Consider the following 23,499-nt stretch of genomic DNA (forward strand, 5'->3'; position numbering starts at 1 on the left):
CTGCTGCAGCCTGGGGTCAATACGGGCAGACAAACTCCTTCACAGGCAGGAGAGCTTATCTTTGGCGTGCCTGATCATGTCTGAACCTCAGTGCATACTTTTCCCCAAACAAGGTTTTTACAATGTAATGTCATCAAGGTGAAATCTGTGATGAAGAATCATGAAAGACTATAGCTGTGCTTTTAAAGTGCTGCATAAAAAAAAAATGTACTAAAAAACTAAAAAGTTTTGGAGGCTCACTTTTATTTAAGTTTAGAGCATCTACATTTTGTCACTGATAAAAACACTGCACAACAACATACTTTCTCTCTTTCACAGGATTAATCGATCACCGGCGCTCTGTTTCACTGTGATCAAATTTACGATGTGTCTGCTAGGCCACACTCAAACACACGCACTACATCTGGTTTCCGGGCAAACTGTCGTGCTCTGGTGCCAGACGAGTCCTCGGAGTCTCTGAGTCCGAGCTGCAGGAGCGTCCTGGCTGTGTCTGCGTGCTGCCCGATGGAGGCCATATGAAGAGCTGAAAGGAGCAGAGGAGAGAGAGAGATGGTGAGTGAGTACGCTGCTGGTGCTGCTGCACGCTTTAGGAGAATACTGAACCTTAATACCTTCAGGTTGCCCTACTTCTCAGACAGCCAATAGCTTCAATTTCTGACAGTGTCTTATCTGGCTCCTCATTTCTGATCATGCTACTCTTAATCTGCTCCATGCATAAAAGACACATGATGCAGCATTTCACAGCCTGTAGTTATTCGGTCAGTCTTTTGTTATATTCATGTGGTTTAGTGGCTGAGGGCTCAAACTGAGAGCGATTTAAAGTGCTGCAGGGCTTTTTCCTCATCCACATCAAGAAATAACTTTTTAATGACAGTTCAGCTCTTAAATAGAAAATCTTCTGAGCAGCTGACTGTAAGCTTTTCAGTTGCACAAACTATCAACACAGAGCCTCAAACATTTAAAAGTCAATTAGCTTGTCAGGTGGAAAATTAAAAACCTTTCACACGACTACAACCATTGTCTCTGAGGGTTGATAGTAGCACATGAACTTTTTCTACTTAAGAGAAGATCTTTTATTTGTAACATTGGGACATATTTCAGCTTCTAAATGACAGGTACAAAAAGTTTTGGAAGCTCTCCAGTAAACTGCTTCAGCCAGTCGCTGTGAAACAGACAGTAATGGCTTCGGAGTAATCCTCAGGTGAAAATGCATCCATAAAAGTAAGTTCATCATGATATTTACACATTAACACTGCAAAAACTCCAAACCAAAAATATGTTTTTCTTCTTATTCTAGTAAAAAAAATGATCAATTAGACCAGGGGAGTCAAACATATGGCCCGCAGGCCAAAATCAGCACGCCAGAGGCTCCAATTTGGCCCGCGAGATGACTCTGCAAAGAGAATAAATTACATAGAAGACCTTAACTGCAATTTTTCAATAAAAGTAACTGCTAATTCAAATTGATCCTCTGGGGTCGCATAAATCTGCTGAAAGAGCAAACCTGAAAGGCACTCTGGGACTTGTTTTCCTCAAAGTGAGGAAATAGAATACTTGCTGTTTGCATAATCCGGTTGAAATTCATAAAGACTTTTTAGAGCACTTCATAATCCATTTAGCACAAAAGTTTACGTATATGTAAACTTGTCACAGCAGGAGCGGTGGATCCACAATCTTGAAAGGAGCCACATATTGTGCTCCTGCTTACCATACATGTGCATGCGTCACAGGTGCGCTCCGTCACTACTAGCACTATACCCTTCCATACAACACTGTCCAGCAAGCAAAATGTTCACGCTGGAGATGAGGGGTCCACAATAGTCAAGTTTACCTTCTTTTCATTATCATAACCTATCTGTTTTTCATTTCACTCTGTCAGGTGAATGTGTGTTGTGTGTTTGGTGTGTTGGCAGCAGGTTTCAGTGCTTAACAAATATAATATTTGGCCCCACTCATCATGACAAAAAATACAACAGTTCATTAAACTTGGACATTTACAGAATGTACTTGTAACTTTTTTTAAATAAAGGGAAACCTTTTGAGTTTTCATTATTCATAGATTATTATGTTATGATTTTACTGGTCCGGCCCACTGGGCTGTATGTGGCCCCTGAACTGAAATTAGTTTGACACCCCTGAATTAGACTTAATACAGGTCCAGATAAACATCTTGCTTCAAGATACTACGAGCCTAAAACAAGACTGGAGCTGCTAACGGGTGAAATAAATCTGCCTCTGGAGCAAGCAGAATTTTCTTGCCAAGTTTCATGAATTAATACATCATTCTTCTTTCAATTAGTACATTTTTCTTACTTTCATTGGCATATTTTGTTAATATTATTGTTGGAGAGGAAAGAAATCTTTCACTGCAGCTGAACTCTAAAACTGTAACACATTGCTCACCTGTTCGTCCCTTGCTGTCTCGAATGTGAAGATCTGCCCCCAAATCCAGCAGCGTGTTTATCGTAGACGTTTGACCCTCCTGTGAAATAAACAGGTTGAAATGAGAAGAGTTTATTCACGGGTGACAGTTTCAACAATTCATCAGTTACTTTAGGAAACAATTTCAGCTGTGTCTGCATTACTTTAAGCTTCATTTCTCTGATATTTACTGGGATCACCGCTCTCACCTTCGCAGTGTAATGCAGAGCTGTGAGCTGGATGTTAGTCGCCCTCTGATTCACATCTACATTAAGGTCCCGCACCAGGAACCGCAGCGCCTCCTCCTGGCCCGTAACAGCAGCCTGATGCAGAGGCTGAGCCCCGAGTGTGTCAGCTGCTGTTGGAGACGCCTGCAGACCAAACAGGTGACACGTTACAGTACCTAAACAAAAATATGTGAGCTTCTGCATAACTTGCTGAATGCTCTTTCCTACCTGGTGCTTCTCTATGAGCAGCCTGGCCACAGAAATGTGTCCACTCCTGACGGCATCCATAAAAGGAGTGACGCCACAGCTGTCACGACTGTCTGGGGAGAAGCTACATCTGAAAGAAAGAGCGAAAGTCAGGTGAAGTTCTGTGTCATCATCATCAAGTTAAAAGTGCAGATTATGGAGAAAGGTGAGGGTGTGGAGGGGTGAAAACTAAATCATCATCTCAAGTAAACCTATGACGCAAAAGTTTGATGACTGACTTTGCGATTAAACCACCTTTTATTTTTTAATCAATCGTCACGAGACAAAAAACATGAACCCCCAAAATCCTTTTACTTTTCTGAAATTGTTGCATAAAACAACACATTGTTAACAAAGTGATCATAAAAACATACACATTGATATGTTGACGTTGTGTTTGATCTAGTTAACACTGCCCTCTAATGGACATAAATACTGTAACAGCTTTAAAGGACTGTGAGTGTTTTTAGTGCTGACTTTAACATTTTCACTGTTCAAACCTTGTTAGATTTTTTTCATGACTCAAATTTTCACCTACCTCTCAAGTAAGATCTGAACGACCTCCTCGCAGCCGTGCATCGCTGGTGAAAAAACAGTTATAGTTATAATCTGACAATAAACTCAGAAAGCTCTTGTCCTCCTGTGATCACTGACTAACTGAAACAACAAAAGAAAATCACTCAGAGCGTCCAGGGAGATAAATGTTGCATTTTCTGTATCAGGAGAAGCCTCACTTTAAAACGAGGACTCTTTACCTGCAGTGTGCAGAGGCGTCCGCCGCGTCTTGCTCTCCGTCCTCCATACGTCAGATGCGATCAGCAGCAGGTGCTGTATGACTGAAGGATCCCCCTCCCTGCAGGCGATGTGAAAGGAGTTCCAGCCATCTTTGTTCCTCAGTAACGGGTCGGCGCCGTGATGCAACAGCTCCTGGATCACGTCCAGGTTCCTTCGAGTGCATGCCATCATCAGGGGAGTCCTGAGAGAAGAGAAGCAACGCTGACACCGACTTTCAAAATGAAATATTAGCATTCATAAGTTTATAAACTAATACAATGTGGTATTAGATTTTTGTCCTAGGAAAAAAGATCTAAGAAATATAGTTACATTTATTTAAAACAGGGCAGCAATTGTTGATTATTTTCCTTTTAAAAATAATGTCAGCTATTTTAATAACTGATTATTTAGTCAGTTATCTGGTCGTAATATTTTTAGAAACATTAAGTAATATTCTGTTCACTGTTACGCAGGAGGGAGAGACAAAAAAACTCACATCTGGGAAGCTGGATAAGAGAGTTTTGACATTTTCTTTAAAGTCAAAATTATAAAAAATAAATTATCAAGCATCTGTCTACTAACTAATGAATATATCTGTTGATTTGTTAAAGATAAAATATAAAATAGACATACAGTTCAAACATAATGATTATTTAGCACTTTATTCAGAAATATCTGCAAAAATGAAAAAAGAAAAACTACAATCATTTCAAAAAAATTAACAAAAAGTTTTTTGATAAATAAGCAAAACGTTTTTGTAATAAATTAACATTGTTTTAAATAAATTAACTAAATTGTTTTTTTTTATGAATTTCCAAGACATTTTTTATAAATCTAAACAAAGTTATGTTTTTCAAACAAATTAACATTTTTTTTTGTTTTCATGATTTCTTTTAAAGTTTTTTGAAATACATTTTTAATTGAATAATTATGAAATTACATTATTTTCTCAATGTAATTATTGTCCAACCTAGACATGAAATGTGTCCAATATTTAACTTTTAACTTGCACAGGAACAATAAGGAGTGAGGTTTGAATTGTTTTCTTTTTGCCCAAGTGTAAGGAAAAACTTTTTTGTAGATGGATGGATGGAGTGGGTGGGAAATAATATATAAACACAAATTCTGCATAATGGTAAAATATATAACTATACTAAATCTAAATTAAAAAACTAAAAATATACCTAATATAAATACGATTTCTGTTAACATTTTTTTCAGCATGAAGTGTTTATCTTTGAGAAAAACTAAATCTTATCTCTGAATTCAGTGTAAACCATGGTGTAAACACAGAGGCATAAAACCGGGTATACGTCCATTGACAGACTTTTTGGTCATCTCTTTAATCCAGGTTTATAAAATTATTTAATATCGTACACTTTCATCGGGTTTTAGTTGCCATAAAATATTTTGGAAATGAAAAAGGTGCTCCTTCGAGCCGGATTCGAACCAGCGACCTAAGGATTTCAGCATTATGCCACTACAGTCCTCCGCTCTACCAACTGAGCTATCGAAGGGAGCTGTGCAATGCGGTGATACAGTACCTTTTTATAGCCAAAAGAGGGCGCTATATGTGATTAATTCTCATTGATTAAATGTATGTTTATATAGGCGCTCTCTCTCTTACCAGTCAGCCTTCTTCAGACAGTCCACCTGGGCTCCTTGTCGCAGCAGGTAGCACACACACTCACGGTGGCTCATGGACGCAGCTTCATGCAGCGGCCTCTTGTAGTCGTTGTTGTACACCTCCACATCCATGCCCACCCTCTCTATGAGGAACTCCACAACATCCAGGTGTCCCAGTCTGGCAGCGTAGTGCAGCAAGGTGTCTCCAGACCGGCCGAAGTGTGTGCTGCAGACGGTCTGAGCCTCCGTGGAGTCTAATGGGATCTGTTTCTGCAGGAGGCTTAAGTGTCCCTCCTGAGTGAGCTTCACGAGCTGTTTTAAAGTGCTCTCGTCCATGTTGGTGGAGGATAGAGGCTGCTGTAGGTACACAAAGTTACTTACCAAAGAAAATAAGGGAATAAATAAGGATAGCTGCTAGAAGCCACGCTGGAGAGAAGTGTTCACCTGTTTACTTAGCAGAGGAGCTAAATTAAATGGCCAACCAAAACCTTTCACTGGAACGAGCTCTCCAACCATGAAGCAACACAAGATTACACAAATTATTACCTGCATATTATTGTTATTATTATATTTATTTTATTTTACTTGTTTTATTTTATCTAGAAATATACCGAATAATAATAATAATCATTTGAAAAGTAAATGGGGATTTAAAATCATTTACTTGGTGGTCTACCTATCGTGATGACTTTGAATATGATATTATTTATTTATTTTATTTATTGTAATATTTTTTGTCATATTAAGATAAATTCATAAGGTTTGTTTTTAAAACATACTAATTTGAATTCGTTTTTAATTAACTAAACTATTATTGAATATCATCAAACACTTTCTAAACCAATATAACAGATATAACTTTAGTTAATGGTATTTTATTTAACCGTAAAAATAGTTGAGAACCGACCTGTCAAGGCAGGGAAAGTCTTTAGTTGTCCTACCTGAAAGAGCGATCACACGGGCAATGTGGGAAATGTAGTTTTTGAAAATTGCTCCTCATCCCGCGAAAAAAGCACAAAACTGCTTGTAATCGTTTATTTCTTTCAAATAACACCCTTTTGAATAATGTGCACTTTGCAATAATAATAATGAGCTCTTAAACGATATACTCGTATTTGAACATTTACATTAAAGTAGTTTGTCATGGTTAATTTCAAGGGTAGAACATCTTTGTTCTTCTTTTTCTGGCTGTGTCTTAAATTGACAGACTGAGCCGGATTCTGCTCGCACAGCAGAGATGAATAGATCAGGATCTTTGCAGTGATTCCGTGAGACCATGAAGTCAGCCAACCAGGCCGGAGGCTAAATGACAGCGAGGCATCACCGCGCTGGTGGACAAGATGTGTCACATCTGGAGGGAAGGAGGAGGAAAAAAGGTGGTGGGAGAGAGGAGGGAAAAGGGGGATTATTGGAGAGGGTGAGCCTCAGTCCTGAGAGGTTTTACAACATGGACCATGACGATCAGGAATGAGACTGACCACAATTAACACCTTCTTTCTTTTGTAAGTACATTTCAACCTTTTTATAATTACCTTTAAATTGTGCAGCAGTTTCAATGAGTGTTAGAGACACACCTCCCTCCTTTCTTTAAGTCTTTCTCCTGGAATGCATGTTTACATAAATGTTGTAATTTTGCTCTTATGTGTTAATAGTATGTTATGAAACATGTTATGTTATGAAACATGCCTGTAACTGTGCTGTGGCATTAATTCAGCCTGATTTAATGTTGGACTTCAGAACTTTTTGTCCTGCTACACTGAAAAAAATACGTCGTTTTAACATTTGTCTTTTTACTCTGAAAACAAGTAAAGATCTGCAACTGCATCATGCATGTCATTGTTTTTATGTTTCAGTGCACAGCAGCACTACTCTGGAGTTTAGGGTGGGGATTTATGCGGCTTATCAGATTTTTGACTCTGTTGCTCACAATGAAAGTTACATTTCCCTCATTTCACCTGTTTTAAGCGTTTACTCTTTAGAATAAAAAAAAACAATTTGATATCATTGAATGTAAATACAACTAACACACAGCATTTCTTCTTCTTGATTTTATCTCAGTCTTTTAAAAGTTTTCTTCATAATGCCGTCTAGGAATTTTTTGCAGTGTGATGACTTCATGTGGTTCAGTTTGTACCCCCAACCCCCATACACCACACTCGGCTTGGGAACACATGCACACACACACACACACACACACACACACACACACACACACACACACACACACACACACACAGTTGCATGCACACTTTATGAGGAAAAAGTTGTCTGGCTCATAACTGGTTGCAGCATAATCCAGATGTTGAGGTGGCTTAATCCTTTAATGATTTTTAAAAATTAATTATCATGTTCTTGACAAAAGTAAAACAAACATCTGTCATGAAATCACACAAGAGTTTGTATCTGATGGAATAAATCTGCAAACACACTGGTCGTAATGCTCTGACACCAAGGATGTGACATCCGAAGACAGTAAACAGTGATTTAGTGATTCTTGAGTGTATTACAGATTGTTCGAATGCCTGCCAGACTCACTGTCAGGCTGCCCTGCCTCCTGAAAAGGAGTGTATCTGCTGCTAATTTACTCCAGATGTTTTACGGCTGCTCTAAACAGTGACAAACAAACCAGAAACAAATGCACCACACAAACTGAAGTCCTGTTTTATTTCAGCTAAGTGCTGAAGTTAAAGGTCTGCAGATTTCTGAGTTAGGACCAAAACATAAAAAGGAAGTGTTGCTTTGAATAATGAGCAAATTAAAGTGAGTGGACACCCAACACATTAGTAAAGACTTCAGTGACACGCCTCAAGAGATAACTGAGACAAATCTGATTCTACTTGCTTTTAGTCACTCAGTTGCGTAAGCGTTTTTATGTCTGCTGTTGTATAAATGTTAAATGGCTGAAAGGCAAAGAGAGTCCTTGCGAGGTCCTGGCTCAAGAGAGAAAAGGAAATGGTGGAAAGATCTTGGACCAAACACAGCCACATGTGTCGTCCAGTGTCTGCTGGCCTTGAGTCTGAGGGATTTTGTAGCAGGTCAGGACTCAACGGACGGATGTCATGAATGTCAGAACATGCAAAGTATGCAGTATATGGAGTTAATTTATTTGTTTGTGTGTTTGTTTTGTCACGGTGGAGGAGAAAAGGGAAGGCAGATCCAAAGCGAGATATCACCCCTTCTTGGTTACGCTCTACCTCCCAATACTCCCCCATTTTTTATAAGGGATGTAAGCAAAGAAAAAATAGAGAACACAGAGAGAAGAGTCTGTAGATATGTTACAAAGTGGACAGGGAAAGCATGAAGCTTGTTTGGGGTAGAACTCAGCCAGGTCAGATCAAGCTGTACGCTCTACCTCCCCTCATGAGGAACAGAGCAAAGAGAAGAGAAGGAAAATAGAAGAGTTTGGAGAGAGGTGATAAAAAGAAACAGGGAAGACTGAAGGGCTAAAGCTCACCCACGCTGGATTAAGCTGTACGCTCTACCTCCCCCTTACTTTTCCATGTTCATAAGGGAAAATAGTAGAGAGAGAAACCCTAAGGAGTATGCAGAGAGATGTTAGAAAAAGGACAGGAAGGCAGAGCCAGGGTGAGAAGCCCGTTAGTCTAGAGTGAAGCCACACCAGGTCAGACTGCATAGACTGCACGCTCTTCCTCAACCTGATCCCCCATTTTTATAAGAGAAATGAGCAAAGAAAAAAGAGAGAAATCAAAGAGAGAAGTCCTTTAGAGAGATGAGGAAAGAGGACAGGAGGGCAGAATAAGAAGCCTTTTTAGGCAAGAGCTCGCTCCTGTCGGATTAGGCTGTGCAGGCTGTACGCTCTTCTACCCCTACTCCCTCGTTATCATAAGTGAGAACGCAGAGAAGATAGAGTTAAGAGTTTGAAGAGAGATTGTAGAAAGACACAGGGAAGGCAAACCAGAGTGAGAAGCCCATTTGGACTGGGTTGGGTTAATCTGTGCGCTCTACTCACATTACTCTCCCATTTCCATTAGGTAAAAGAGAGAAAAACAAAAGTAGTCTGTAGAGAGATGAAAGAAAGAGGACTGGAGGGCAGAGCCAGGGTGAGAAGCCTGTTTGGGCTAGAGCTCTCCCCTGCCTCTTTAGGATGTACGCTCTACCTTCCCTTCCTCCATTTTCATGCCCATCATTACTCTGTTCCCTTAGCTGTCTTCATCTCTTCTCCTCCAAATCCACTGACTTGTTTTAACTGCTACGTCTGACATCTCCTTTATCCTTCTTCTCACAAAGTCTAACGTTGCCTGTCGGTATCAGGGATTGATTGCCAAAGTGGATGAATGTTAATATTGTAGTCATCCGTAATAAATGTGGAAGACTTTTTTATTCTGTATGAGTTTGAGTCTGTATTGCCAGTTTGCAAGTGTTAATACTCCTCTGAAGGAACAGCCAGATCCTTCACATCATTATGGAGTCATTTGTTGTTATTATTTTTCTTAAGTCAGCTTCTTTTAGTGACTAAACAGCTCTCCCTCCCTCTCTCTCTTTCTCCTTGTGTGTGGGTGTTTTTGCAGATGTCGCTGGAAGCAAACATGAGATATGGCTCTCCTGAGAAAAAGTAAGTCAAAATAAAGTGAAATACAAATATAATGACTGACCTTTGCTCTCAAGGGGATATAAAATTAAAGCAGATGAAGAAGAAGAAGTGTTCAACATGTCCTCTGCTCTGAACATGAACAGCATCAGCTTATTTTAGTTACAACACTCACTTTGAGTTAAGCTGCGGGGAAAAGTGAAGTTCTACTGGTGTCGTAAAAGCAGCTCCATATGTCTCTGCAGGAAAGCATTCAGTCCCCATGCACATGCACCATGTGTGTGTGTGTGTGTGTGTGTGTGTGTGTGTGTGTGTGTGTGTGTGTGTGTGTGTGTATGAGTATGAGTGTGTGTGGGGGGAGGGCGTGATGAGGGAGCCAGATGACGGGCTGTAAGGAGTGAAAGTGCGGGATTCCACTCAGCAGTGTTAAATAAACGCAGAATACTCTGTGCAGAGGAACGTTGACTCCACAGAGAAATATGCACGAGTTAAATATGGAATAATAAAACAAATGTGATGCTAAAAGTTGAGTTTTTAAAAATGTTTGAACTCAGGAGGTGAAGAATGATTAAAACCTGTCTGAAAGAGTAAATAATGCACATCCTGATACCTTCAGTGTGAAGCTGCCGCCCAGGTAATCTGTGCTGAATTAGCTATGGCACCTGAGAGATCAGACAAAAATGCTGAAAGTGGCCCGTAACTGAGAGCAGATGAGTCTTTGATCCTTGTTTCTAACTTCTCTGCCTGAAACACAGCTGCTGGAGAGAACCTGAGATCCAAAACACAACATGCATTTCTGCTGATCTCTGCAGAAAGCTTACTGCTTAACGTAATGCTTACAACATTAAACCTTGTTGATTGCACATCTTTTATGGAACAGTTTAACGTCCTATTCTTGCTTAAAGCAGTTCAACATGTCATATTTCTTGTTATAAGTTTTGTAAGTATGCAGCAATAAGAAAGAAGGAAGAAATCAAATCAAGTTCCCAATCCAGCATCTGTGTGATCTTCTGGACAAACAAGTACAGTCCACAGAGGACACGTCTTTGTCCTAGAAACCTCAGCACACCTCCAGAGGTCGAGAGGAGCCCATGTATCCTCAGGTCAGGGTTGTTTTTACCCTCACCGAATCAGGTTATAAAGTTATTTTGAAGAGGAAAGGGAACTTCATAAAGATGATGATGTTCCTCATTTTAATGCAGATGGTTGGCTGCTCCTCAGTTACCCCCCTTTATGTAATTTTACAAATAATTTAAGCATAGCCTTTAATTACAACTTTATTCTCATAAATGTATGGCTTTATTCTTGTAAATTAAAGACTTTTTCCTTGTGCGACTCTAATCTCCTAATGTTTAGACTTTATTCTTGAGATAAAAAATAATGTCTCACTTTGCCCTAATCCTCCATTTGAAAATAAAGACCTAATCCAAAAAAATAAATGAATAAATCCACTCATGTTTAAAACCAATATGAGTGGAGTCATTCATTAAAATAAATAAATACATAAATACATAAATACATGTATAAATAGATAGACAAATAAATAAAAAGGTTAAACAGATAAACAAATGAATGACTGAATAAATTAGTTGATTAATTAATTAAAAAAACCTAAACTAAACATCAACTCATGACATAAATACATATGTAATAAATAAATGAGTGAATGAATGAATAAATAAATACATGCTGGTGTTAAACTGTATGGTATTTGCTTTTAAAGTATTAATGCATGTTTTTAAATGTTGAAAAAAGAATACAACAGTATAACAAAATATTAAAATATTTGTATGATTGTTATTATAATTAACGATAAGAAAACTAGTTATAAAAATGATAATAAATGTATTATGCATTTTTAAAATAATTGAATCATTTCATACTCAGAAAATCACATTTTTAAAGTTTATTACATTCCCAGGTGTGGTTAATTTTTGACATATAAGAAAATAAAATGTATTGAATATTCATGTATTTTTTCCTTTGTGTGTTTTAGATTTAATGCTTCAGTGTTTGCTTATTGCACCACATTGTGACAGTCATTTCACTGCCGTCTGTATGAGCGTGTGAGAATATAGACTTTATGAAACTCCTGTTCTTCCCTCTGATTCTAGGCTGTACGCTAACCTGAACTATGCTAAGCTAAGCTAATAAACTGCATGCTCCAGCATCCAAACTCAACATGAAGAAATGTGCAGCATTTACCCTCTTAGCACGAAAGAAAGCAAACAAGAAGTGTTTTATCCAGAAAAGACCAAAAGTTAATCTCCAAGCAGCTGCAGTTTGATGTCATTGTTAACTGAATTTATTTGAGTCTTGGACTGTTGGTGGTACGAAACAAAAAATATGAAGACATCGCTGTGTGCTCCATGGACCTGTGATAGAGTTATTGGGTTGTATTTGTTTTATTTTACAGTTTTAGATTAAATAATGGTGAAAAAGGGAGACAAGATCAGGAAGAGACAGAGGAGCATGTTCAAACCCTGACAGTCCGTCCTCTCTCTGTGTTTCAGTAAACCGGGTCCTCCTGGTGCTGCTGGTCTTGATGGTGTGTTTACTCCTGCACAGTACTTTCCTCAGAGCTTCAACGAGACCCAGACTCTCAGGTACACACACACACACACACACACACACACACACACACACACACACACACACACACACACACACACAGACACAGAGAGAGACACACACACAGGTTATATCTAATCAAAACAGAGCAGATTAATGGTCCAGTGTGTGAGATTAAGTTGGATATTGTCAGATCAAAAACAGTGTCTGTCAGTCATTGTGTTCTCACTCTTGTATATTAGTCTACTTTCTTGGCAGCACAGATTCCGTTTTATAACTTTTATATCTTTAAATCTAAAATAAAAATATCATCTTCCCTCACCCTCTCCTCTGACTCCTCTCAGATCGCTGGAAGAGCCTCGGAAATGCGGCACATGTCTCAGCAGTAAGAGAGTCGGAGGCGGATAGCGTCGTCCCCATCATCGTTTGTGCATCCGAGGAGCGTATGGGTGCTAGCATGGCGACCATCAACAGCGTCAAAAGCAACACAGATGCCAATGTGTTCTTCTACATCGTCACTCTCCGTGATGCTGTGAAGATGACGAGGTGGGTGTCTTATTTCCATTAAGACGAAGCTCACAGGTGAACAGTTCTGCTGTGTTTGTGAAGTTTTTGTTTTTGGAGGAGAGTCTTTGCCCCCAGGTGGAGGAGTATCTCAGGGTCCTGTTCATGAGTGAGGGGAAGAGGGAGCGCGAGATAGACAGACGGATCGGGCCAGCGTCTGCAGTGATGCATACGCTGTACCGGTCTGTCATGGTGAAAAGAGAGCTGAGCCAGAAGGCAAAACTCCCGATTTACCGGTCAGTCTACGTTCCAACCCTCACCTATGGTCACGAGCTGTGGGTAGTGACCGAAAGAACAAGATCGTAAATACAAGCAGCCGAATTGAGCTTTCTCTGCAGGGTGTCTGGACTCGGCCTTAGAGATAGGGTCAGGAGCCCAGACATCCGGGAGAGGCTCAAAGTAGAGCCGCTGCTCCTCCAGATGAGGTGCCAGATGAGGTGGTTCAGGCATCTGGTCAGGATGCCTTCCAGACATCTCCCTTGGGAGGTGTTTCGGGCTTGTCCGTCTGGGAGAAGGCCATGGGGAAGACCCAGGACACGCTGGCGAGATTATATCTCTCAGCTGGCCTAGGAACGCCTCAGTATCCTCCCAGAAGAGATGGTGGAAGTGGCTGGGGAGAGGAGTGTCTGGGCTTCCCTGCTGAGACTTCTGCCCCCATGACCCTGACCCGGATAAGCGGAGGAAGATGGATGGATGGATGGATGGATGGATGGATGGATGGATGCAGCAAAGAGTTGATGATTTACAGTGAAACTGAGACTCACCACAAACAGATGCACAGACGGTGTAATGGTGTAATGCACCCTGAAATTATGGTGTTTATTTTGCAAACAGATCTGGAAAGGGAACATCAGGGTCATAAGACGCTATCTGATACGCTGGGTGTTTTTAAGAGTAAACTTAAGACTTACCTTTTTAATCTAGCTTTTAATTTGGAGTAATTTATTTTTAGCCCTGGACTGCATTATTATTATAATCTTTACTTTAACATTTATTTATCGTATTTAATTATTTTTTTATTTATCTATTTATTTCTTGTATTCATCTGATCGTTATTTACACTATTTTATTTTTAAATATTTTATTTATAATAATGCCTTTTAGAATTTTAGCATTGCTGTTGTTTTCTGTCTCTCTGTTATTTTGCTATATAAATAAAGTTGAGTTGAGCTTCGAGATTGTGTGCAGTGAAAATGTCATTCACTGGAAACAAATGCACATCACCTCAGAAGCTCAAAGTGCATGTTGGTAGTTGGTTTTAATTGTCATGTTATGGACTCGAGTCTGGCTTTCCAACATTAAGGCACTTAAATGTTTGCTGGATGTGTTAAAATACTGGCTGATAGGAAAACAGAGAAAACCCTGAAATCATCAGTTTGACTGAGGGGGCTTCTGTGTTTGTTTGCTTTAGTTTATCTTATTCAAATTACTCTCATGTTCATTAACCCAACTACACTTTCTTTGCAGGCAGTACATAGAGAAGTCTAAACTGAAAGGCATAAAATATAAGATCGTGGAGTTTAACCCCATGGTACTCAAAGGAAAAGTGAAGCCTGATTCCTCCCGACCTGACCTGCTGCATCCGGTGAGTCCTGACCTTCATTTCATTCACCTGCAGAGAAGCAGCTCTGTCTACAGTGTGGAGACATAATAACTTTTGTATTTTCTCTTGCAGCTCAACTTTGTGCGCTACTACTTACCTCTCCTCGACATCAACCACAAGAGGGTGATATACTTAGATGATGACGTCATTGTGCAGGGTGAGCGTGGGAAAAGTTCTTGTGCTATGTGTCTGTAAAATAAGTTTAGGATCACTTTTGTTGGAAAGAAGGAGCAAAGAATGATGGTCATTCAAAGGATGAATATTATGGCAGTGTAGAGAATCCGTCTGTATTGATCCCTGATTTGATTGTACACGGAGCAGAAGCAAAGAGATGTGCGACACAATCTGTACGTGAAAACCTGTATCTGTTAGCCACAAAAAATACTGACAGGTGGAAACTACACAATAATATGATAAAGATAAGATAAGATATACTCTATTCATCCCCCAAAATTGATTAGTATTAATCCAAAAATGTAGCCAGCCTCAAGTGGACACTCGAGGTAGCATTTTTTCACTCTAACATTTGCTTCATCTCTCAGCACCCGGGATTTCTGCTAGTTCTTTACGCCTCCTCAGAAACCAGTGGTTGACGCCACTGAGTGTGCTGGTGGCTGTTTCATACAGTCCATAGTTTTGTACATAAAATGCTCCGAGACAATGTGCCAGAGGATTTGAGAGGAGCTGATGGAGATATTGAGACTTTTAAACATAAAATAAAAAACATATTTATTCAGTCTGGCTTTTATGTAAGGCTTAACAATTTTATTACTTACTTTTACTTTTATATTGGTTTGAATGTTGCTGTGTTATTTTATTAAATTTTACGGTTTATTTGACTTTTATTTATTTATTTATTTATTTTAATATATCTACTCAGTTTTATTCGTGTTTTTAGCCTTAATTTTATTTTTTAACTCTTATCCTTACCCTTTTTTTATTTATTCATTTAAACTATTTATATTCTTAATGTTAATTTGATGCTTTAACTTATTTTGATTACACATATGTTATTGTTGATGGTGTGCATTAGTCTCTATTTTAAATCCATTTTTGTTTTTAATATGTCTTGCCATTATTTTAATTCTGCTTCTTTCTTGTTTTCAGTTGCTGTAAAGCACTTTGAATTGCATTTGATTTGTATGAAAGGTGCTCTATAAATAAATAAATAAATAAATAAATGAATAAATAAATAAAGCATGCTTTTCAGCCAACATCGGGGAGCTGTTCAGCACCAAACTGAAGCCGGGTCACGCTGCTGCCTTCGCCACAGACTGCGACCTTCCCTCCACACATGAGATGGTGCGAAGCATCGGCATGCAGGTGGATTTTTATACCTGTCTTATTTCTTTTTGTTATAAACAAACTCTTAAGACACATGAACTGCATTTACAGCATCTACTATGCCATGTTTTGTGAACTTCATTATGTTTCTGAAAAGTTGTTTTTTAGTCGACCTGTCAGAAATCTTGAAACTCTGCTTTGGTTGTTGAAATATGGCATCTTCCTCTCTGAGCTCTCCCTGTAGACGACGTACATGGGCTTCCTGGACTACAGGAAAAAGACAGTTAGAGATCTGGGCATCCACCCCAGAGACTGCTCCTTCAACCCGGGAGTGTTCGTGGCGGATGTCGACGAATGGAAGAAACAGAAGATCACCAAACAGCTTGAGAAATGGATGGAGGAGAATTTCAGGTACTCAGTTTATAGAAGCTGCATTTCATGGAGGCTGCAACATAAATATACATTTCTATGACTTCTTTCTCCTTCCTCATCCTCACCATCAGGCAGAACATCTACAGCAGCGCCATGGCGGGAGGCGTGGCTACTCCACCCATGCTCATAGTGTTTCATGACAAATACACGACACTTGACCCGATGTGGCACGTCAGACACCTGGGTAAGACCAGAGCTCATGCTCCCGTTAAAAGGATCACAGTGCAAGTCTGTAGGATGATAACTGGGCAACAGACATTTTCATGTTGCTTTAAATGAAGTCATGCATGGGCTACGACAGCTGTTGGTGCGTCTTAACTCTTGATTTTGTCCTGTACATGTAAAGGAGGTAGCTTCTACTGAAGAATCTTGGCAATGGAAGCAATGTTTTAATGAAAACCTACGACAACCACAGGCCCATTTAGCTAAAAGTCACCAGTTAACAGGATCTCTCTTTGTTTTGAAACACCAGCAGTGTCTCTGGCCGCAAGCTATCAAATGTGATGACCGTGTCCCTCCTCAGTTCAATCTGGTTTGACGTCACGTAAACAGTCGTAGTTTCCGAAATTATGTTCTGTTGTTAATGAAGAAGTTAGTTTCAAGCCGGAGTTTGATGAAGAGAACAGGGGCAAGACATAAAACTATAGTCTTCTACTTTAACACATAGAGATGCATAAGCTAATGTAGTGCCACCTGAAGGTCACAGTCAAAGTGTTTTCCCTGTCTGTGCAGGCTGGAGTCCGGACGCCCGCTATTCAGAAAACTACCTGCAGGAGGCCCGGCTGCTGCACTGGAATGGCCCGTTCAAACCCTGGAGCTACCCCGCGGTGCATTTAGAGCTGTGGGAGAAATGGTACATCCCTGACCCCTCCGGAAAGTTCTCCTTGGAACGACCCGAGAGTGATAGCTGAGGGTGCGGAGCGTACCATGTGTGAGCGACAGGGGAGCGGAGAGCTGAGCCGATCATTGGCGGAAGGTGAAATAGGAAAGTGATGAAAGAAGAGATGGAGAGATGTAGAGATGTGTTCAAAGACAAAGTAAAGAAATTCTGAATAGTAGTTAGACATTTCTGTTTTTATAAACTGAGAGAAATATGTTCATGTGCTAACCTGAGATACATTTAAGAACCTGGTTTTTACATTTTCTCATCTTTTTATGTTTAAATTATCCAAAGATTGAGTTTTGTAAAAAGAAAAATGGTAAAAGCTTCAAAAAGCTTTAGGCAAATTTTATGAACTGTAAAAAAAGTGAATTAGAATAAATAAATCAATAATTAATAAATAAAGCAATATGCCCGGTTTGTTTGTTTGACTCTGAATGGTTGTAAACAATCACAAAGATATAACTGAATATACAACACAATGACTTCTTATATTTTCCTCCTAGAGGTTTACATTCATATTTTTGCAGAAATATCTCGACAGCTGTTGGATCAAATGTTGTGAAATCTGGTTTAAAATATAAAATATTCCCCAAGGACCATTTTCCTCCCAAAGTATGTATTTCATTTAGTTTTAAATTAAGTAAAATGTAATTAAATGAAATAGAAAGTATGCATTTCAGAGTTTCAATCCAATTTATTTATATAGCATATTTAAAAAAGATTCAAGATTCAAAGGTTTTTATTGTCAATTTTCACTGTATATACGCGACATACAGGAAAAACGAGATGGGGGCCACTGCCGAGAAGGCACGGCCACCCCTGGTTTTCAGCCTGGTCTTAGAGACCACAAGAAGTTGCTGACCAGTGGACCTCAAAGACCTTGAGGGAGTGTAGCTATTTCCTTTGTGTATCAAATTTTCTATTCCTAGAATATTACAAACAAACTGATGGCATGCATCAGAAAAGGATGAACATATTTACAATAACTGAATTCTTAGATTGATTTTGAAACATTTATTTAACAGTTACATCCAAATTAATTTATAGTTGGGAAATATTTAATTTAAAGCCATTAAAATGAACTTGAGTAGTCTTTTTTTACGTTCGAGCAGAGTTGTTTATGATTGATGATTCAAGTTTGCTGCTTTTCTTCGTTGAAGTAAATCTATTCCTCCATTTTTACCTATTTTGCCTTTTGGTTATTTTTCATAGATAATAATAATGCATATTCAACATTCAACATTCAAGATTTAAGAAAGCTTTATTGCCAAGTGAGCAATTTGATGTGGTGATTGGAACACGGGTACTCAACAACAACAACACAGTAAGGGTCATAAATATAGAAACCTAAATCTAAATCTAAAATTCTAAATAAAATACTATCTGTACAAATAAAAGTATAAAAGTATTATTAAAGACATAAATACATGTGCTAAAGCCAGAGTGCAGATGAACCAGTGGCGAAGCCAGTGGGTGGCCAGGGGTGGTCACGGCCACCTCTGAAAACTGATTGGCCACCCCTGTGGCCACCCTGAAATTCTTAAGCGTGATTGGCTATTTGCCAAGTCAGAGGCATTACTTATATTCAAATCAGCTGTTGTGTTGTTGTGTTTCAACAAGCTACAGAGACAGTGGTTTCTGTGGATTTGAATATTGTTTTTGTTGATGCTTTGACTTTGGACAATCATTTTCTTTTTGAGTCCTTAAAGAGTTCAGTTCAGCAGATTTAAATGTTGACACTGTCGAGTTACATTTGTAATGTTAGTGTTAGAAATCTACAAACATGTAACATTTGTTAAATTATTTTATAAAAAGAAGCTAAAGTGGTTGTGACTATTGGAAGTAACCCTCCTAGGTTTGGGGTAAGCCCCTAATGGTTTCCACGCCTAGCCAACCTTCAACAGTCGGTGCCCCAGTTTGGCCACCCAAGTCAAAACTGTGTGGCTCCTTCACTGCCAGTGTGTATATAGTCTCTGTGTTTCCGCCCTTCTGTGTCGGTTAACATGCAAACACAAGTCCACAGTGCAGAGGGAGTGTCTCTCAGTCTCACTTTAGAGGAAACAAAACTTTAGGTAACTCTTTATGAGAACACTGCAGCAGTCCAGATTCCTCTCTGCAGAAAACTCTCCAGGTCTTCAGGTGACAGAATAACAGAATCGTCTACAAACAACCAGTGAGTACTGTTTATAATGATTTCTGATTATTAACTGTTAATGACTGAGAAGGGAAACTAATGAGAACAAAACGAGTCTCACAACCTACTTTTTCTATCCTGCTGTAAGATTTGTATCTTGCAGACTGACAGGCTCAGATTGATCACAGTGTGTCACAACATTGCAGAGAGGTTTGACCTACGCTAAGGTGTACCAAAGGTTTGCACGGCTTTTGCCTTCTGTGCATATCGAGCTATTTTATACAGTCTATGATATCGAGTCACAAAGAATGCGCAAAGGGTTAAACACTCCACAAACTGCCCTGCAGAGCAAATTGAGTCTCTGTGCGCCAGTGTTGTTTGCATACATTTAAAAGATCAACTACGCATTCATTTGGGGCAATCAGGCCCTTTCTATGCAAATGAACCTCATAGACAATAACACCTGAGCTGAAGTGTTATATGTGTTGTTGCGCTCAAACTTTCCAGTGATCAAAAAATCAGTTCCACCTCTGGATGACCTAAAAATATCATAAAGTCTGTTAATATGTAACATTACTGTTATATAATAATCAGAGGTTGAATCAGTTTGGAGCTGTTTGAGGTTTAACCCCGGCACAATCGAGCTGTGCCATCATATTTATTAAATCTGAACGTGCTGCTTTTTCCTCACTCCCTCCAGGAAGTAAGCAGGTTATAAATTGTGAAATTTATGTCACATTTGTCATGAATCAACTCCTCAATAAAAAGCTAAAGACCTCCCCTCTCCATCCAGCTCATCTTGTGAGTGGATGGAATTAAGCGCTGTCAGGATGAGAGCACACAGCACAGCTCTGCACTACACAGAGTGGAGATGTGTCAGCTCATCGCAGTCACATTCAGGCACCAAACTGGAGCAGCCTGCTCAGAGCTGCAGGACTTTGTGGGCAGTTTTGTGCTTGAACATAATTTAAGCGATAGACCTTGAGAGGGAGCAGAAGGCGAGGGCAAAAGATGCACAATTCTCGGTTGTGTTAACAGCTGCAATCCAATCTTAGTGAATTCTCACCTAATCTGGGCAGGCTGAGAGGGTCAGTTGCATGTGTATGTGAGAATCTTCACAGTGCCAACTGTTTGCTTTAGGTTAGGGTATGTAGGAAAAGGACTCTTATGGTGTTTGTTTCCTGCGTTAATATCACTGCATCATGTAGAGGGACGTTTCAAAACTCCACACACTCTCTTCACTTTGAATGTTCGAGACTATTACCTGCTGCAACCACACACCAGCTCACCCTGACTTCATGCAGACTTTTTACCACGGGCCGGCAGTAAGAAGTCTGCCTAGGACAAGCTGCACGTGTGAAACAGGCAACATGTTCTTGTTTCGATGTAACTTAAGCTGATTTCTAATTTCTAACACTTTTACTTGTGTCCCTAGACATGGCAGCAGCGAGCAGCCTCCTCTCTGAAGACCAGTTTCTGTGCTCCATCTGTCTGGATGTGTTCACTGATCCAGTCACCATACCATGTGGACACAACTTCTGCAAGAGCTGCATCACTGAGCACTGGGACACTAATGTCCAGTCTCGATGTCCTGTTTGCAATGAGCATTTTAGAAAAACTCCTGACCTGCGGGTCAACACTTTCATATCGGAGATGGCTGCTCAGTTCAAGCAGTCAGTTCTACAGGAAACCAGCAGCAGCTCAGAGGAGCAACGCACCAACACAGGAGAAGTTCTCTGTGACTACTGCACTGAGACCAAACTGAAGGCCCTGAAGTCCTGCCTGGATTGTCTGGTCTCTTACTGTGAGACTCACCTGGAGCCTCATCAGAGACTCCCAGCCCTGAAAAGACACAGGCTGATCAATCCTGTGGAGAACCTGGAAGGCAAGATGTGTAAAAAGCATGACAGACCTCTGGAGCATTTCTGTAAGACTGACCAGGTTTGTGTGTGTCGGTTCTGTACTGAGTATGAACACAAGCTGCATCACATTGTTTCTCTCAAAGAAGAATACAAAGAGAAGAAAGCTGAGCTCGGAAAGACAGAGGCTGAAGTTCTGTGGATGATCCCGGAGAGGCGACTGAAGATTGAAGAGATTAAAAAGTTAATGGCGCTCAGCAAGGAAGATTCAGTTAAAGAGACAGAAACAAGTGTGGAGGTCTACACCGCTCTGGTCCAGTCTGTTGAGAGCAGTCTGGCTCAGCTCCTTGACTTTATCATGGAAAAGCACAAGACAACAGAGAAACAGGCGGAAGGTTTCATTAAGGAGCTGGAGGAGGAGATCTCTGAGCTGACCAAGAGAAGCACTGAGCTGGAGCAACTCTCACACAACGAGGACCACCTCCAGTTCCTCCAGAGCTATTCATCCCTAAACCCTGCTCCACCCACCAAAGACTGGACAAAGGTCAAAGTTTACTCATACCTTGAGCATCGCAAGGTTCTGAGAACAGCTCTGGCTCAGCTGGAGGAGACACTCATCAAGGAGGTGAAGAAGATGTGTTCAAATGTGGAGATGAAGATGGTCCAGCACTTTGCTGTAGATGTGACTCTTGATCCTGGAACAGCTCATCCTGATCTTGTTCTGTCTGATGATGGAAAGGAAGTTCGTCATGGGGATGTTGAGCAGAATCTCCCAGAGAGCCCTCAGAGATTCTCACAATATTTCTGTGTGTTAGGAAAGCAGAGTTTCTCCTCAGGCCGGTTTTACTATGAGGTTGAAGTTGGAGGGAAGACTGGCTGGGTTTTGGGAGTGGCTCAAGAGTCTATTCATAGGAAGAGAGCCTTGGACTTTTCCCCAAAGAATGGCCTCTGGACTGTGAAGTTGGAAGATAGGAAAGATTACAAAGCATATGATAAACATAAAATCAATCTGTATTTGAAGTCAAAGCCTCAGAGGGTGGGGGTGTTTGTAGATTACGAGGAGGGTCTGGTCTCCTTTCATGACGTAGATGCCTCTGCTCTCATCTACTCCTTTACTGGCTGTAAATTCACAGAGGAACTCTACCCAATGTTTAATCCCGCAAATAATAGGGATGGTAAAAACTCCACTCCTCTGATCATCTGTCCGCCGGATCTCTGAGATTAGACCAATCAGAACTCAGATCCTCTCCACTGTTGTCTGCACTCTTCTCAAACTGCTGGTGATTGTGATTTCATGAGCATTTATTTTCATCATCTTAAAGCACCTTGGGCTGTTTCTTGTATCAAGTGTCATATAAATAAAGTTTATTTTGATCTGTGTTTGATAGTCTCACAAGTTCCTAATTTCTTTTAAATTATACTTTATTCAGGGTGTGAGCTGTACTGATTAAATTCAAGCAGAATGCATTTGAATCTCACATTCCATATTTTAGGGTTACTATAACTTTGTAATTTCCGAGTGACAGAAGCAGGAACAGATGATCAACTCAAATCAAAGTTATGGCATTGAAAAATTGCTTCTTTTGTCAATGCAGCCTTTTCGCTCTAACGTGTGGGCCAGTAGCCGATGTAATCTGATCTCATCTTAATCCACCATGAGCAGAGCACTTTGCAGCATTTAGCAATTTACAGTGTCAAGGACAAACTTCCTTTAACAGGCAGAAACCTCCAGCAGGACCAGACTCATGTTAGACACACATGTGCTGAGACCGTGTCGCAGAGAGGGATAGAGGGAGATGAAGAGAGAGAGAGGATAGTGGTGAGACGGATAGAAGTAGTTGCAGGAGCTTGAGTCTGCCACGTCCACAGCAGCAGGCCGTCTATGGCAGAGATCCAGAGGAACCTACGAGACAAGGGAGCTCAGGGACTCCAGAAAGGTCTATGGTTAGGAACCTTAATGGGACAGGAAGAGTTAAAGTAAGTGACAGCCGTCTAAGCCTAAAGCAGCATAACTAAGAGCTGGTCCAAGCCTGAGCCACACTTTTGGTTGTGCCACATCTTCGTTATCATTATAACAAGTAGAAGTAGTTTACACACTATAAATTATATGAACTATATACTTGTGTCTTACAGGCTTTGTTGAAATGTTATCACGAGACAACTGTTGAGTTGTAATGCATCATTCTGAGGGAACAGAAGTTTTAAAATGTATTTTAATGTGAAATGACGTCAGTTCATTTTGTCATCAAATCACCGCCCTCAGCTTCAAACATGTATTTCAAGATCATCATGAACTGCTTGAGGAAGAAGGGAGTGTGTGTCAGAC

The 23,499-nt window shown here is 40.1% G+C and overlaps 3 protein-coding genes and 1 non-coding gene across 4 annotated transcripts; 2 read left to right on the forward strand and 2 right to left on the reverse strand.

Annotated features, from left to right (window-relative positions):
* Positions 1-221: 221 nt before the first annotated feature.
* On the reverse strand, positions 222-5,770 carry ankrd16 (ankyrin repeat domain 16). The gene is made up of 7 exons (XM_034674026.1): positions 5,296-5,770; positions 3,650-3,870; positions 3,433-3,475; positions 2,877-2,985; positions 2,631-2,792; positions 2,404-2,482; positions 222-523 (listed from the first exon to the last, which is right to left on the reverse strand). Exons 1-7 carry the CDS (start codon positions 5,628-5,630, stop codon positions 360-362), a joined length of 1,113 nt encoding a protein of 370 aa, XP_034529917.1. The 5' UTR covers positions 5,631-5,770; the 3' UTR covers positions 222-359.
* On the reverse strand, positions 5,098-5,185 carry trnay-gua. Its single transcript is given in 2 exon segments — positions 5,098-5,133; positions 5,149-5,185. It is a non-coding gene; the product is annotated as a tRNA-Tyr (tRNA).
* A 337-nt stretch (positions 5,771-6,107) lies between the features above and the next one.
* Positions 6,108-17,520, forward strand: glt8d2 (glycosyltransferase 8 domain containing 2). Its single transcript, XM_034673742.1, has 10 exons — positions 6,108-6,796; positions 9,824-9,867; positions 12,357-12,449; positions 12,759-12,960; positions 14,446-14,563; positions 14,654-14,738; positions 15,792-15,904; positions 16,110-16,276; positions 16,369-16,481; positions 17,030-17,520. The coding sequence occupies exons 2-10, from the start codon at positions 9,849-9,851 to the stop codon at positions 17,206-17,208; spliced, it is 1,089 nt and encodes a 362-aa protein (XP_034529633.1). The 5' UTR covers positions 6,108-6,796; positions 9,824-9,848; the 3' UTR covers positions 17,209-17,520.
* Positions 17,521-19,243: 1,723 nt separating this feature from the next.
* Positions 19,244-22,553, forward strand: LOC117804707 (E3 ubiquitin-protein ligase TRIM39-like). Its single transcript, XM_034673026.1, has 2 exons — positions 19,244-19,353; positions 20,750-22,553. Exon 2 carries the CDS (start codon positions 20,752-20,754, stop codon positions 22,390-22,392), a length of 1,641 nt encoding a protein of 546 aa, XP_034528917.1. The 5' UTR covers positions 19,244-19,353; positions 20,750-20,751; the 3' UTR covers positions 22,393-22,553.
* Positions 22,554-23,499: the final 946 nt, after the last annotated feature.

The sequence above is a fragment of the Notolabrus celidotus genome, chromosome 21, assembly GCF_009762535.1.
Source record: "Notolabrus celidotus isolate fNotCel1 chromosome 21, fNotCel1.pri, whole genome shotgun sequence".
Classification (NCBI taxonomy): Eukaryota; Metazoa; Chordata; class Actinopteri; order Labriformes; family Labridae; genus Notolabrus; species Notolabrus celidotus.

Bases quoted from the DNA above. Each gene is read 5' to 3' on its own strand.
- ankrd16 (XM_034674026.1), bottom strand. From the start codon at position 5,630: ATGGACGAGAGCACTTTAAAACAGCTCGTGAAGCTCACTCAGGAGGGA. The intron at 3,476-3,649 runs GTAAAGAGTCCT...TTTTTTCACCAG, and splicing joins GACGCCTCTGCACACTGCAG to CGATGCACGGCTGCGAGGAG. The intron at 2,793-2,876 runs GTAGGAAAGAGC...TTTGGTCTGCAG, and splicing joins TGCTCATAGAGAAGCACCAG to GCGTCTCCAACAGCAGCTGA.
- LOC117804707 (XM_034673026.1), top strand. From the start codon at position 20,752: ATGGCAGCAGCGAGCAGCCTCCTCTCTGAAGACCAGTTTCTGTGCTCC.
- glt8d2 (XM_034673742.1), top strand. The intron at 12,450-12,758 runs GTACACACACAC...GACTCCTCTCAG, and splicing joins AACGAGACCCAGACTCTCAG to ATCGCTGGAAGAGCCTCGGA. The intron at 16,482-17,029 runs GTAAGACCAGAG...CTGTCTGTGCAG, and splicing joins GTGGCACGTCAGACACCTGG to GCTGGAGTCCGGACGCCCGC.